Source organism: Akebia trifoliata, chromosome 15, assembly GCF_017979445.1.
Source record: "Akebia trifoliata isolate Shusen 1 chromosome 15, ASM1797944v1, whole genome shotgun sequence".
Lineage (NCBI taxonomy): Eukaryota > Viridiplantae > Streptophyta > Magnoliopsida > Ranunculales > Lardizabalaceae > Akebia > Akebia trifoliata.
In genome coordinates this window covers 27,773,012-27,789,126 of record NC_141389.1, presented here as the reverse complement: position 1 = coordinate 27,789,126, position 16,115 = coordinate 27,773,012, and the positions used below count along the sequence as shown (strand labels likewise).

Genomic DNA, 16,115 nt, shown 5'->3' with positions numbered 1-16,115 from the left:
GTCCAAAATTTTCAGATAATATTCAATTTTTCAAATACGGATTTGGATTCAGATTTCGAATGTCCATTAACAAGCCTAGTTTAAGGCCCTGTTATATGTTATTGGGCCGTGGCGAAGCGCGTGTCCATCATCCAAATCCGAACTCCACCCTATAGTTAAACAAACCAAGTCTAGCCCCATATGAGATGTTGGGTTCAAATGAGTTATGCCCATTGACAGCCTTGCAACTTAGGCTTTGGCTAGCAATAGAAATTGACAAGGACAAACTTCATCGTCAAATGAGTTCTAATTAGAGAAGGCAAAATAGAAGTGGTTTGACACCAAAATTTAGACCTCGAAAATATATTTATGTTTAAACTTAGGGCGTGTTTGATTGCAAGGAAAATATTGCCTAATAAATTATTTGCACAGGCAAATCATTTTTCATTGTTTGAGCACATCATGAAAATTTTCGTGGAAAATAATTTAAACTTGAGAGTTCCATAACCTTCCATTTTCAAAACCTCTAATCATGCCCAAAATAACTAATTTTTTTGAATAAAATAAAATGGATGTGTTTTTCCATGAAATCTAGAGGATTCTGATGTTGGATTACCAATGTGGTAATTCATTTGAGCCAAATGATCCTTAATTACTTCGTAAGATTTTATCTCTTACTAAAGGTTCATTGATTTCAAAAGGATCTCAAAAAATAATTTTTTTGGACTTTGTCAAAGGTTTAAAAAAGAGTTGTGATTTTTTTACTCTACACTTTTCAATTGGTAGACGTTGCAAGTATACAGAATCATAGATCTTTTTCTTCGTGATACACAAAGATAAACGATTTATGATTCTGTGCACTTGCCACGTCAATTGAGTGAAAAATTTAGAATAAGAAAATCATTATTCTTTTTTTAAATGGATGGCTCCCAAACGTCTACTTAACTCCAAAATTTAAAATTAAAATTCAACGATGAAAAATAACTTTTTAATTATATATTTTTTTTTTTAAGTTCATAGAATTTTATCTTCTACAACCCTAAAGCATCTAATCATGTTTTTTGATGTCACAAGGTGAATCCAAGGACCCTTAACAAGGGTGAAAATCCATACTAATTTAGTAGAACTAGTTGGATTCAATTTTTATAAATGAAACCTTTTTCCAACGTGTCATGCACAAAGAATAGTAGATTCTTTCACTTGGGATACACAATAGCAGATGACAGGTCGATTGTGTATCCCAAGGGAGAGAATCTACGGTTCTTTGCCCATGCCACATCAGTAAGTTATTGATTTTCCCTGTCAAGTTGAATTAAAAAATCAGCACTCTTTTTAAAATCAGATTATAGAAATTGATTTTCAAGATTCAAAATCTTGTTGGGCTAAAACTGTTTTTGAAAACTGACCTTGTGGAAAGAATTATCCAATTACACTTCTCGAACTGCATGATTCTGAATGATTTTGGCTTTTGATTATGAAAAATCAGGACGATTATCTGAACCAAACGATGCATCAGATTCTAGGTTCGGTTTATGAGTCAGAATCGGATTCTAGAATCCGTTACAAACGCCCCCTATGTTTCCTTTCCCGCGAATTGAAAGGTACGTCGCCACCATTTACATAAAAAGGATGGACATCGAAAGATGACCAAACTTGAAACCGAATTTTACTGAAATCGATTTTCTTCTCCAATCTAATTCACTTCCTTTAGGGTTTCGATCGAACACTACAGACTAGTTAAAGGTTCTAGGGATTTTGATTCAATCCTCTCTCCATTAATGGCGTCCTCTAGCGTTTCCTCTTATCGAGATCGAACTTCTGAATTTCGTTCGTTATCAGAAAGATTGGAGAAGATTGAAGGCATCAGATCCGTAAAAGAAACTGCCAATGATCCAGAGACATCAAAAGCAGCGGAAGCAATCTTCTCTCAATCCGAATTCAAAAGAAAGGCATCAAAAATTGGGTTGGGGATCCACGAAGCATCTCAAAAGATATCTAGGCTTGCTAAGTGTACGTCTCGATCTTCTTTTGGTCAATTAGTGTTTCAAATCTTTAATTTTATATACAAATTTATATAGAACTGATGTTTGAATGTGATGATGGCGACGAAGGGTTAATTATATGTATGGGATATAGAATTTGAGACTCGTCTAGAGTAATTATTCAGATCTCTATAAGCAAATAGCCAGATCTAGGTTAAATATACTTAATGATCAAAGCTAGAAATAAGTAGAAATTGTGATCTATACTATGATCTGAAGTGCCCATGGTTCCATAATTCTACAGATATAACACCTAATTAATGTTTCCATTAACCGTTTCGAAACCCGAGATGATAAAACTTCCCCCTTTAGTCCACCCTGTAGAGCCATACTATACCGACAAGTAACGTACCAGTTAAGAACAGATTTGATTCATGTAAGGGATAGATACTCATTGGTGGCCATCATTCGAAGACTTGGAGCTTATTGTTTGTTGTTTCTTCTATCTTGGAAGTTCGAAGTAATTTGCAAAATGGACAGCATCTGGGCGTTGTAAAAAATGTTGTTCCCGGATCCCAACCCATATATATATATATATATATATATGTATGTATTAGCATCCTCTTTGGGGTTAAAGGGGTAAAAAAGGAAAACTAATAAAGTTGGAGGGGTATTATTAAAAAATCTTTGGGGTTAAGGGGGTAAAAGAGGAAAAGTAAAATTGGAAAGGTAATAATGGAAAATGATAGAAGAAGAAAGAGAATAAAGTTAGGGGTATTTTTTTAAGGAGGAAGAAGAGAAAAAGTAAAACTTGTCCTTGAGATATGTTGTTTATGGGGATATAAATCTTAAGACAAAGAGAGTGGGACCCACCGTCGTGTTTTAGTATATGCTAGAATTTACTCGTGCCTACGGCATGAGCATCCTCTTTGGGGTTTAAGGGGGTAAAAGAGGAAAAATAATAAAATTGAAGGGATACTATTAACAAATTTTGGGGCTAAAAGGGTAAAAGAGGAAAGATAGTAAAGTTAGAGGGGTATTATTGAAAAAGAAAATGGGGTGGGGGAGGAGGAGAGGAAAGACAATAAAGTTGAAGGAGGCTGTGGAAATCAATAAAATGGGGTCACTGTAGTTGGATAAGACGTTTGTCCCCCACAATTAGGCCACACCGTTGTGTTATATATATAGTTAAAATGGATTCATTGAAGAAAAGGGACATGATGCAAGCACAATAAGAAGCTCTGGAGGAGGTGTTGGAGACATCCCCAGAGAAAAGCAAACCCGAAACAAAAGAAAAAAAATGAAGTACAATAAAATAACAACCATCCCAAGCTGTTGAAGTCAACCCCAAGAATAATTAGCATGCACAAATCCCATCAAAACACAAAGTGCTAAATTTTTTTTCACTTGATTTCCTTATGAAGCTTGGACCATAGGATCATGCTTGCTTTAATATTCATGATTGTCTTGCTTTAATATTATTTTCTTTTGCATCTGTTGACATTCGCATCAATTTACAGTGGCAAAAAGGTCGTCTATGTTCGATGATCCACTTGTGGAAATACAGGAACTCACTGCCTTGATAAAGGATGAAATTACGACCTTAAACATGGCAGTTGCAGATTTGCCGGCTCTTCAAAACTTGGAGATTGCCGATGAGAACTTTTCTAAGGATAGAGTTGTTCATGCAACTACCATATGTGATGACCTGAAGAGCAGACTTATGGGTACTACAAAACAGTTTCAGGATGTATTGACTACAAGGACAGAGGTTGGTTTCACCTGGAATAATGAGAATCTTCTTTCCATATTGGCCATATCATAGTAAATTATATTTGTTTGTTGACAGAACCTCAAGGCTCATGAAAACAGGAAACAGATCTTTTCCACAAATGCATCAAGAGAGAATCCCTTTCTGAACCACACGAAAACCACGGCTGAACCACCTCCTTGGTCAAATACGTCTAATTCCTCTGGAATTTTTCCACCTCCAGTGTAAGTATCTTTTTGGTATATTATTCAAATGGTTTGGAATGTTATTCAAATGGTTATGTTAGAATTATTTCTTCTCAGAGGCACAATAACAGTACTCATTATCTTCTAGAACCTTTATAGCAAGTACACTCCAGTGTCATAGAATTTACACGTGCTAGCCTTCTCAAGCCATGCTGAATGTGGGTCCTTCAAAATCATAAACATTGTATATCATTATGTGGCCCTCCTAAATAGTAAGTGTTGTTCACAGGCAAGAGCATATGACAAAGCACTCTAACAGTAAGCATTGTATATTATTATTATATTGAGCCATAGATAACATAGGGAAGATGGAGAGAAAAATGGGAAAGAGGCATGGTGGTTATGAGAGATGTGGGTAGCTTGAGTTTAATTTTGGATTAAACACAGATATCTTTTATCATTTAATTTTTTAGAATTGAATTTCAGATTAAAGATAGGGGTCAATAGATTTTAGGATGGATGGAAAGAAACCTGGGGACATTGTCCGTTAAATTTTAGTGAAGATGGAGAGTAAAATGGGAAAGGGAAATGGTGGTTATGAAAGATGTCGATATCTTGGTTTTCGAGTGGTTAAAAAGCCTGAAATGCCTCTTTTATCTGGTGTTGAGTTGGTTATTAAGCAGAGAACAACTTGTCTTGTAAATGCTGAGGGGGCAAAAAGATGCTCAGAGTGCCATTTAGGAAGGAGAACGTGGAATCGTTGGCTCGCGCTGTAGTATAGATATAGAAAATGTTAATATGAATTTAATGTATATAAACTGATTTAAATACAATTGTCTTTATTTTATGCTTTATATGAACTAAAGCAATTCACAAATGCATTTCTCAACCTATGGAATAAACTGTATGGATGTGTCAGCGTATCAGATTCTTTGTTTTTTTTTGGGTGGGGGATAGTGTCTGACACTTCGTATCAATACCGTACAACAGCATTGTCTTGGGCCAATTGTTAATTGTTGACATGTTGTAATCATCATTTTAAATATTATGTGCCTTGTGTGGTTCTACTATTGGTGTTTGGATCTGTACCTTTTATTTTTTAAGCCGTGAAACTGAAATTTTGAATTCTTTTTTGTTTATCAGAATGCCCTCCAAAGGAGCTCAAAGCGGCAACCAACTGAGGTGTGTTGTTCATTTGTTCTTGTGCCATGTCATAACTAAGTAGAATCCTGATACTGTATATTAAGCAGTGTTTCTCTATCAGACTTTCCTTATCAGGTGTGGCATGGCTGGCCGAGTGTTATTTATTGTAGTAATCATTTAGCTCTAAGTTCTCCATGTATCTCCCAAAAGAGATACACCTCACTCAAAGAGGCATTAAAAAGGTTTACATTCTAGTGGACATGTTGTATTTTTTTGAGGATATGTTGTATTTTTTTTCCCCGTCTAGTTTTCATAGTATCATAATATGATAGTTGTTATGAAAATCCTGAAACCCACCCGTGACTACAGAGCTTACCTCCAAGCCTCATGCCAATCAGAACCTCCTTCAATCTCCGTATGATCTATTAAGAGGAACGCATTATGATTAGTATACAATGGGCCAATGGGGTGTCCCCACCAACTAATGGTGTTTAGAAAAAATTATATAGTTTCCAAAGCTGAGGTTGTTTATTCAATTAATCCAGTCCGTGTTCTTGCCTCCTTACTTCACAGAATTATCTTGGTCTTTTCTTCTTGTACCTTCTGGTGTTTCTTTCTTTGAATTTGAATAGTAAGTACATAGAATAGAACTAACCTCATTTTCATCCAAGAACAGGGAAGCTTAACGTATTCATTTGTTCCTTTAAGCTACTTGAGACTTTCATCCAAGAACAAGGAAGCTTAACGTATTCATTTGTTCCTTTAATTTTGAGACTTCCAACAACCAAAAAACCACATATTAGATCTCACCTGATTACTTTAGGGTCCTTCAACCTTGGCTTTGGAGCCGCAAGAGCAGGATGAACATACTACTATTGCATTGAATCCCAAAAACTCTAAAACTAGCCTCCTCGATAATCTGCAGATTGTCATTGAAGCAGATTTGCCATCCGATTCTTTAACCTGAGCCTTTCTACATTTTAGCCCATCTACACAACTGATTACATTACATGCAAATGCTACAACATAATCATCAAATTGGATATTTAAACAAAAAAAATAAATAGTGCACATTCTTATCATTACCAATTCTTATAATTTATGATTCAATTCTTGAGGTCAACAATTCTTCATGCAATTGCAATTGCAAATCTTCTTTGTTGCTCACTATTATGTGGAAAAGTCACCGAGTATAGGAATGTTAGTAAAATTTTAGCCATTAATTGTTTTTTCACACTTTCGTGCATGTTCGTCATTATTCAAGTTGTCTATGGCCAAGCGGTCAAATGTACAACTTTTCCATGTTCTAAAAGGATGCCCTCACTAGTAAAACAAGGTGTTTCACCGAGTCAACTCAACTCACAGAGTTGACTCAGTTGTCCGAGTCGATTCAGCGTTCGTGTTGACAGTCTTTTGAATCAACTCAACGAGTTAACTCGGTCAAATGAATAAACTCGGGTCGATTTGACCCATCATGCAGAGTCAACTCAGTCTAGCGACTCGACTCGGTGTCAGAGTAGACTTGGTCAAACGAGTTTACTTAGTGACCAAGTTGACTCAGACAACCAAGTCATCTCAATTGACTGAGTTGGCCCATTCCATGTAGGTGTGCTTAGAATTTTTGAAGAGTGGATATTCACACACAAAAAAATGCAGTTTTTTGCATGTCGATCCCACACCCAAAATTTGCCAATCAATTTTCCGATCCCTCTCCAAATCCCCAAAAGGTTTAGGAAGAGAGGGATTGTATAACCAATTACAATTAAAGGTGGGATTTCGACCACACCCTCCTTAAATTTTATATCAAGAAGTTCGCAATCCTTTCTCTTCTTAAACCCAACTCCTACCTCTCAAAGCTCTGTGACTGTGTGTACCAGCCGTCTTTCTTCAATTGGAGCAGGCCAATGTTTATGATCTAAGTCCACATCATCTTTTGGTGCCACCCATCTTGATTCTTCTTTTAAAATACAAGTGAAGCTTTATCAAAACAGGCCAAGTAGATGATCAATCTCACCAAATATATTGTCAATATAACTGAAAATTTCTCTCCTCAGTGGTAGCAGCACGTCAAAGAACTTGAGGGTTAGCTCAGTGAGAGAAGGTTCCCCATCTACTCTAGTTAGTTTAAATAGTTCTTTGAGAACAAATAAGGGAAGTTGGTTTTCGAGCATGATCATATCCCGTTGTAGAGTAGGAAACATCCAACGTGCGGAAAGATTGGATCTTCAACAATTTCCTGTTAGATTGATAAAGTTTAACATCAGTATGTAAATGGACATTAACAATATATTTTAGATAGCATAAAACCAATAGAATCGATTTTGTTTGTGTGTGTGTGCGGGGGCGCCTCGTGAGCCGCGTTTACTATATTTTGTATCATTTCGAAGAAATCGAAATCTTCCATGTATATCTCAAAATTATCACTAAAAATGAGCATTCTATGCTTCAAAAGGATAGTGGATCGAACCTCCGTCAATCTTTTATCTCCTTCACTTGTAGTGATTTATGATTCAATGAATGAATGAAGAACTCATTTGATCTGCTGATATCAATCAAATCATAATGTGACTTCGTAAATAAACAAACCATTTTCAATCTGACTCACTCTTTTTCTACCCGTCCAGGGGATTCCTCCTATATTCCAGTACAATGGCAGAATCGTGGATAGGGAACTATACACACAACCTTGGCACTTCTTCCAATAATTTCTATTTTCTTCAGTACTTTTATTGTCTCTATGCTGCACCTAAGCTTCCAATTCTTGTAGTAGTAGATTGACGGTATGTTTTTCTTTTTCTCAGTTAGCGTGGTTAATACACACAAAGTGTTGCTTCTTCTTTGAGTTTTTCTTTTTTCCTTTCTTTGAGTTGTTCAAACTTAAAATGTTGGGACCTTTTTTTCCCCTTTAATTTAATATCAGAAGTTGGAAAGGGTAAAGCTATGGATGTAGTACAATTTAATTTGATTTTGATGAGTTTGGAATTTAGATTTCCATATTAAACTTGGTTGTGTGAAATTGTGAATTGTATTTTTTTCGGACTTTTCCTGATTTTCAAATTTTTTGCTATCTCAGAAGACTAATGCCTTATGTCATGAGGCTTACACCTCAATGCTTTGGCTAGTGAAATGCCTAGCCTCATGCCTTAGCATTTTAAAACAATGATCTATAACCTTGCTAGACAGAGATTGATATATTTGCTGCAAGCCTCAAGGTGCATCAGTTACATGTAGATTAGAAATTCAAGGGTGTGGCTGCGTATGAATGGAAAAGATTTCTCATCACTGATAAAAGCACCATACCTACCCTAGATGGGATTTAACAAAATAAATTACACTTGAAGCGAACACCAGGAATTCTAGTATCTATAAATGGGTAGTTACCGCAAGATTGCAAGTCAAAGTTCTGTGTGATGCTTTATTTGTGAATCTTTCTTCCTAGCTAAGTTGTCAAGGGTCAAGTGCTTAGTCAGGTCCAATTTTGGGTACAGTAATGAGTTTTTTTTATTTTTATTTTTTCGTTTAAAACTGAGAAAACCTAATTTAGAAGACAGGAAAGATTTGACTGCAGCAACACCCATTTTATCTCAAAGATGTGGATCATGTTCTTGATCAAGTTTTTAAGTTGACTTGAACCCAAGTCCTCATTGAGACCATTTTTTTGTACAACACTGCAATGTACAGGCATTCCAGTGCTACTGCATCCTAATGTGTTATCCCATCAATTGTTTCTTCTGATCTTCATTAACTAAACACAGTTGAAGTTCAGGTGCATTTGCTCAATAACATTAGTGATGTTCCAATGAATTGAGATGGTAATTTGGTGATATCTTTAATTGATTTCCAAACCTATCTATATCTGGATTTAGTCGAATGTTTTGGTAACAGCTTCTCTTAAACTTTGCCAAGTCAGACGGAGGTTAGCAGTGGATAGCACTCCACCCCACCATGTAGAAGCATCCATGTTACAGCAGGTTGTTCCAAGGCATGAGAACTATACTCAAAGCCGTGCAGTTGCTCTTCAAAATGTGGAGTCCACAATTACTGAACTTGGTGGAATATTTACGCAATTGGCGACAATGGTTGCACATCAAGGGGAACTAGCCATCAGGTTTCTTCTTACTGCTTGAATTTATGGAATTTATATCTTTGCGTCTTGACCTGTAGACCATCCTTTTAATCACTTTGTGCGTCATAATCAAGTAAAAACAAACAGGGCATTAAGTCACAAAAAATGGTTTTGATGGGCTGATTGCTGAATAAGTTGGTTTTAGTCACAGCTCAACAAGGTCTGCTTTCTTTTTGACTTTTTTTTAACGGGCAAAACACAGTGTTGTCTTTGCCCAATGTCATTCTACCTGTGATTGAGTTGCTTGAAATATAAATTGGTATTTTCACTCAAAAATTTGGAGAGCTGCTATTGGCACCCCAACTTTTACTTATTAAACCCGAATTAAAATAAACAAATAAGTCAACAGTTGAAATAAGTAAAAGTTGGGGTACCTCTCTCTCACTCTCTCTGCCTAATCCTAATTATAAACTAAACAACCGTGGAAATTTTTTCGACTGGAACCAAACTTGTGAAATGTTTGAATGGTGTGTTTTAATCCTTAATTAAGAAATTGGGGTGAATTTGGCTGAAATGCAAAAAAACTAAAACTAAATGTGTATCGGAAATTAATTAGTTATCTTAATTTTATATTATAAAATATCAAAATTTCAATAACTGAGAAATAATCCGCATGTAGTTCACGAACAATACACAAGAATTATTCTGTATTGGATGGCTGTATTACACATTCTCTCAAAATCTTGCTGCAAGCTTATCAAGCAGGATTGCAGCATTGTCTATAACAGTATAAATTAGTTGATTTTTTGAGATGTTCTCGTATTAAATCAAAAACACATGCAGGATTGATGATAACATGGACGAATCATTGGGAAACGTTGAAGGTGCTCGAAGTGCTCTTCTGAAGCATTTGAACCAGATATCTTCGAACAGGTGGCTTCTAATCAAGATATTCGCCATTCTCATATTTTTCTTGATGGTATTTGTCTTCTTTGTGGTCTAACATTTAGTTTTTGAGAATGAAAGAATCACTGCATGGTTACCTCAGCTTTCTTGGGACATGCTTTTTAACCTGTTCTGCAGCTAGTTGTCGAAGATTAGGTCCTCGTTTTGTAAATCCATTCTGTTTTTCCATTTTATTACATATTTGATGGTTAAGGGTACATCAAGAGGGGATCTGAAACCCCAACGTTCCTCTTTAGTGTCCAACGTCATTCTTGGGGAGACTTGTCAACTAGTAGTACGGTTGTTGAGTAACTTTAGCTAACACACACCAAGTCTATTTTGCCATGTGGTGCAGTCTCTCTGGCCCAATACCCCATAAATGTTTGGGCTTCTAATTTTTGTAGACCTTTTTATGACAAACATCGGCCCCATTGGTAGATTGTAGTTACTGGATTTTAGCATCCAATGGGCCTATCGTATAAAACTCATGCCAGAGTTGAATGGTTATAATTTATTTATTTTTCCTTTTTTTTGATAATTTAAGGATCTACAAAAACAGGAAAGAATTAAAAAAACAAAAACAAAACTCAGACTACACACCTAATCCCATTTTGTTACAAAATCTTAAAAGAAGACCTTATTTGATTCCTGAAAAACCTTACTTCAAAGAAAAATGGAACCCAAAGTTGAGAGAATGATTCCTTGAACTGAGGACTCCGTCCCCTCGAAAGTCCTAAGGTTTCTCTCCTTCTAAATCTACCGACAAATTGTAGAGGGTTTAAGACTCCAAAGTTTTCTCTTGAACGCCAAGAAATCCATTCCAATGGCTAGTCAACCATCCACTAGTGTGTGTAAGGTCCCTGGAGCAGACCACGCCACACCAAAAAGACTCAAGAAGTAATACCAAATCTCTGAAGTAACCTACAATGAAGGAGGATATGATAAACAGACTCACCATTCTCCTTACATAAGCCACAAAATTAACCGAGATGATACCTCTCTTGATTATATTATCCAAACTCAAGATTTTTGCATTTACTGCCACCTCCTATGTTCTTTTAGATTTTCCCCTCACTTTGTTAGATACTTCAACTTAAATATTTATTATAATTGGAGTTGTATTTTTAAATTATTTTAGTCTCTTAGTTTATTGTTTATTAGAGCTGTTCTTACATTTTCTTAGGAGTTTTCATTTTTGAGTGTGTTACATGATTAGAAAAAAAAAAAAAAAAAAAATTGAAAGAAAAGACAATAGAAACTTTAGTGTTGGGTGATGCTCGTTTTCATTTCATGACTGAATGGGCCAGTAATGTTGATGTACACGTGGGGATAGAAAACCAAAGCACAGCTGGACCGACCAATCCATGTTCAGTTTAGTGGAACCGAAATTTAGGTATTATATATGTTACTTTGGGGACATATTATTTTCTTTATTTTATTTTGAGTGGTTGGAACATTCCATGGTGATGATACAGTTTGGTTGGGGAGAAGGCACTAAATAATAGCTGTTGACTTAGCTACGAATATTCTCTCCTTTTCCTTCTTCACCCTCCCCTACATTTCCAAGTGGGATTTCTGATGCTTTCTTCACTGTCTGCCACAACCCACCCTCTTTTGTTCAAATTTAAACCAACAAAAAACACAAAGAAAGAAAGAAAAAAAAGAAGAGAAAAAATATGCAAGTTTCATCATCCTTGTGGCAGACCGTAGTGGAAATTGTGGAATATTAGGGTTTGTTAATGGGCTCATCTATCTATCAATGGCCCTCAAATTCCTAGTACAAGCCTATCCATGGTGGGGCCAAACAAAATTCACATTTGTTCAACCTGGACCTAACCCCACACGTATTCCTGCTTCTTTATGGGCTGTTTACCAAATTATATTATGCAATTATTAATAAAATTAGAATTTGAGTTATAGGGTCTGCCCGGCCCGGGCCACCCAATAAGCGTAGATCAAGCCTGAGGCTTGCTCTGAATATGAATTGGGCTTAACCTGGCCCATGACAGTAACTAAATGGGCCATGAGGGGCTGCAACTTGGGTTGGTTTGGGCCCAAATCGAAATCTAAACGACCTAGGTTGGTTCCACTAAACAAGAATCAGAACCGAACTGCCCATCGGACCAAACTAAAGTTAGTTTGGTTAGGTTAAGTTCTATGGGTTTATTTAATTTACCTTTATATTAATGAAGAAAAATAATAATAATTTTTTTTTTTTTGCTAGGTAAGAAAAAATAATAATAATAAACACGATAAAAAGAAATCAGCCATCCCGTCTTCCTTCATATTCCAATCCATGGTAAATTAATATATATTTACTTTTTTTTTAAGGGTTCGTTTGGTTCGGTTATCTAAAACCTGCCTCACAATGGAATTTCCCCCAGATTTTCAGTCAGGTCAAGCTCGAGCATACATGACTTAAAGAATCAAATAATCTCCTGTTAAAATTACCGCGTCAAACTAGAAATCTTTTAGTCGATACAAAAGCACTATTAAAAGACAATGAAAATAGGGTTTACCTATCAAAGAAAAATTCACTCGTGTGACTTGAAGTTGGTTTGAATTTGTTTGATTGTTCAACTTTTGGCTCATTTTATGATTTGACTCAACTTAAAATTGTGTCTCACGTTTAGTAATTCAATCCTTCTATTAGGGGTGTCGCTCACGCTCTCAAACCTCTCTTTGATGCTTTCAAAGCGAATCCTTCTCTAATCCCCGCTCTCAAAATATGAGAATCCGCTCACATAAGGAATCTCATTTCATCTATCATATTAAGTATTTCCTATTTTTTAAATAACTATTAATCATGTATGTCCTAAAATATAAATATTATAAAGAATTATTACTGAGTATTACAATTAGAAACAACAATATTATAATGATTAAAAAATTAAATCATTACTGTAATTATAGAATTAATTTTAATTCTTCCAAATAGAAGGAGTTTCAATCATTAAAACATATATTGATTATTTAATTAGTAATAATTATATTGATCAAGAATTGTTTTGTCGTAACTAATAAGTGGTGAGTAGCATGGTAACAACACTAATATAGTCAAGCTATATAAATAGTAAAAAAAAAAAAAAAAACTCAAACACAAACAAGCAATGGATGCGTAGGGTGAGTGAAAATATAACAACTATGGACAATGGTGGAGCCATATAAAGAATCTATTAGAAAAGTGTGTTTATTTTATTGAAAATTTAATTCTAAATTGTAAAATATGCGTGTTTTGCAAGAGAAAGTATGTAGTGATAGGTTACAATTGATATTTGAGTATATTATATATAACTCAATACACAACGCTTTGGAGATGTTATGCACCTTAAGAAATTTTCAATTAGGTGTTTTCGTGTTCCCGCTCTTGCACCTACGTATCGTTCTGCGCTCTGGTCACCAAGGTCAAACCCTTACCTAATTTTCACCCACTCCTGGACCGTCGAGGTTGACTAGGTCTATGTGTCAGTATGTTAGACGAGTTTGAATCATATACTTTGAAGGAAAAAAGAAAAAATAAATGTGGTAGCTCAAATAGATGGGCACAACTTCTTGTTGGCTAGAAACCATAGAAGTTTGCTTAGTAGTCTACAAAATTGATTATGAGGCGTTGAATTACTTTCCTTTTTTGTCTTTTTTTTTTTTTTTCATTTCCTTTTTATCTGATTAAGATGTCTTGTATTTCTCAAAAAAAAAAAAAAGTGATTTGATTGATGGGATTTATGATACCTATGAGATTGATATTCAAATATTTATTATTAGAACGTATTGATTTGACCCCATAAGTGGAATCACCACCCAATAGCATGTTGTCGCCAAAAGGAAAACTCCGTATTTCTTCTGGAGAATCTCCCAATTTTTTTAGAGCAATTAGAAAGATTCTCTAACCCCAAAAGAAATATGTTCAGACGTAAGATATCTATCGAGAAGTTTTAGAAACGCAATCATGTATGATGGAATCATCAAAGATTTGATCTTTCGAACTCTGTCTGTGACTCACTCGAGGCTCAGTAAACAAAGAGAAGATGTGTACGAACTATAAACAAGATATCTAGCAACAAGAAGGAAAATGATTGAATAGAGGAACTCCCCCTCGAAGTTGAGGAAACTCTTTCTAACCTTCCTTTTTCAATTTTCATTACATTTTCCCCCTCCAAATGGACCCACAAAATACTCTTATCTACAAAATTGATTAAAAAAAATAACCCTAACTGTTGGTTGATAATTATTCGATAATTACAATATCCAATGGTTTGAGGTGTCAATGGAATGGAAAATTCAAATCTGAATTTAAAATCCATATTTGATTAATTGGATAAAATCTGAAAATTTTGGACATGACCTTTAAGAATATTGGAATATTTTCCAATACATTACACCTCGAGACAAAGTAAAAATAAAAAATAAAAATCCCCGCGAATAGAGATCAAAGTCGTCATTCCACTAAAAAACAAATTCATCGTATCGCACTCAATCAGACTCAATGATTTGCACACAAGAAAATCCAATAAGTAATCTATACTCATTAGATTTGATTATATTTTAATCAATCTGATTTTTGGTGTATAGGTTCACTAAGGAAAGGACCAACGCTAGTGGGGTTACAGTGGATTTGGGCGTCTAGTGAAATCTAACAGTCAAAGGTCACTGATCAAATTGATTTTGGTGTATGGGTTCATTAATTAAGGAGAATTTATGTGAAAAAAAGCCCATATTTTTGGGCCCAAGGCCGTAAAAAAAATTATTGTCGAATATTTTTTACGACTGGTCGAAATTGTTAAATTAATGGCGGATGGGAGCAATTTGACGGCTCTAAGCAGTCGAATCTATGGAACATAAAGATTTCAACAGCCTTGGACCGTCGAAATTTGATTTCTAAAATTTGTGGGCCTAGGCCCACCGAATTTTCTTGTGTAGTGGAAGACCAACATTAATGGATTAATGGGGCACTGTAGGTAGTGCACCACCTTCGGCTCTAGGCAGAAATGATGGGCCTCATGTCAATTGTAGGTAGGTAGGCCCATGATCATGCATGTGTGGCACGTGGAAGAAAATGATTGGCCTAGTGTCTCAATTCTATAAGCAAAAGTTTCCGAATGGCTAAGTATCTTTAATAAAACTTACAAAAGAATCAATAAAAAGGTCTTTTATGGCTTTTCTTTATAATATTCCTACCTCCAAAGAAGAACTTTTTATTGAGATCTTATCTTCCAAGTTTATTGGTGAAACTCTTGCATGCCATTTGTTGTCTAGATTAGATTTAAAAGAAAATTAAGAATTTTTATTTTTTTTATTTAGTCAAATAAGTCTTCAAAATGAATGGTTGTTGATTGTAAAATCTATGGTGAAAGAATGTCTCAATAAAACTAATGAAGACGATGAATCAATAAAAAAAAAAGAGCTAATGTGTCCATCATATGAAATGTAATCACGACACATGATAATTACGATTAAATATCATGGACTATGATATAATTAGGAATTAACAATGAGAGATTTTTCAAAACATGATCAACTTTTGAAGCAATTCCCATTCTGACTAATTATTCATTTTTATTTTCAAAATGTAAATAGCGATTTCGTAGGTTTTTCAACTGACCATCTTGTTAATATAAAATAGTGAGATCGTTGATATATATATCTCACTGGTTATGGAAGTGATAATCTTGCAGGTTTACTTCAGAGTAACGAGATCGTCATAATATAAATCAACGAGATTGTCACTTCGAAAAAATATATCAGTGATCTCGCTACTTTGTATCAGTAAAATCGTCATTTTGAAAAATATGCGATCTCACATTTCATGTTTTAGAAATTAAAATGAATTGTTTATTAGAATTTCGTCATATTTAACTCATGAAATGTACGTAAAATTCACAATTTCCACATCACAGAACCGTAAACCATTGGCCTCGGGATATGTAAAATCACAAATCTTTTTTTCTTATGTGTCCCAATGCAAATGATCTATGGTTCTAATTGAAAATTGACAAATGTAAGGAAGGTAGAGAGCAAGATAATAAGCACACAAAGGCATCATCATC

The 16,115-nt window shown here is 35.0% G+C and overlaps 1 protein-coding gene across 1 annotated transcript; it reads left to right on the top strand.

Annotated features, from left to right (window-relative positions):
* The first annotated feature begins 1,582 nt into the window (after nucleotides 1-1,582).
* SYP31 (syntaxin of plants 31) lies at nucleotides 1,583-10,581 on the top strand. The gene is made up of 6 exons (XM_086425788.1): nucleotides 1,583-1,989; nucleotides 3,482-3,732; nucleotides 3,811-3,956; nucleotides 5,061-5,099; nucleotides 8,971-9,168; nucleotides 9,970-10,581. The coding sequence occupies exons 1-6, from the start codon at nucleotides 1,758-1,760 to the stop codon at nucleotides 10,127-10,129; spliced, it is 1,026 nt and encodes a 341-aa protein (XP_086281914.1). The 5' UTR covers nucleotides 1,583-1,757; the 3' UTR covers nucleotides 10,130-10,581.
* The last annotated feature ends 5,534 nt before the right edge of the window (nucleotides 10,582-16,115 follow it).

Bases quoted from the DNA above. Each gene is read 5' to 3' on its own strand.
- SYP31 (XM_086425788.1), top strand. From the start codon at position 1,758: ATGGCGTCCTCTAGCGTTTCCTCTTATCGAGATCGAACTTCTGAATTT. The intron at 3,957-5,060 runs GTAAGTATCTTT...TTTGTTTATCAG, and splicing joins GGAATTTTTCCACCTCCAGT to AATGCCCTCCAAAGGAGCTC. The intron at 9,169-9,969 runs GTTTCTTCTTAC...AAACACATGCAG, and splicing joins CAAGGGGAACTAGCCATCAG to GATTGATGATAACATGGACG.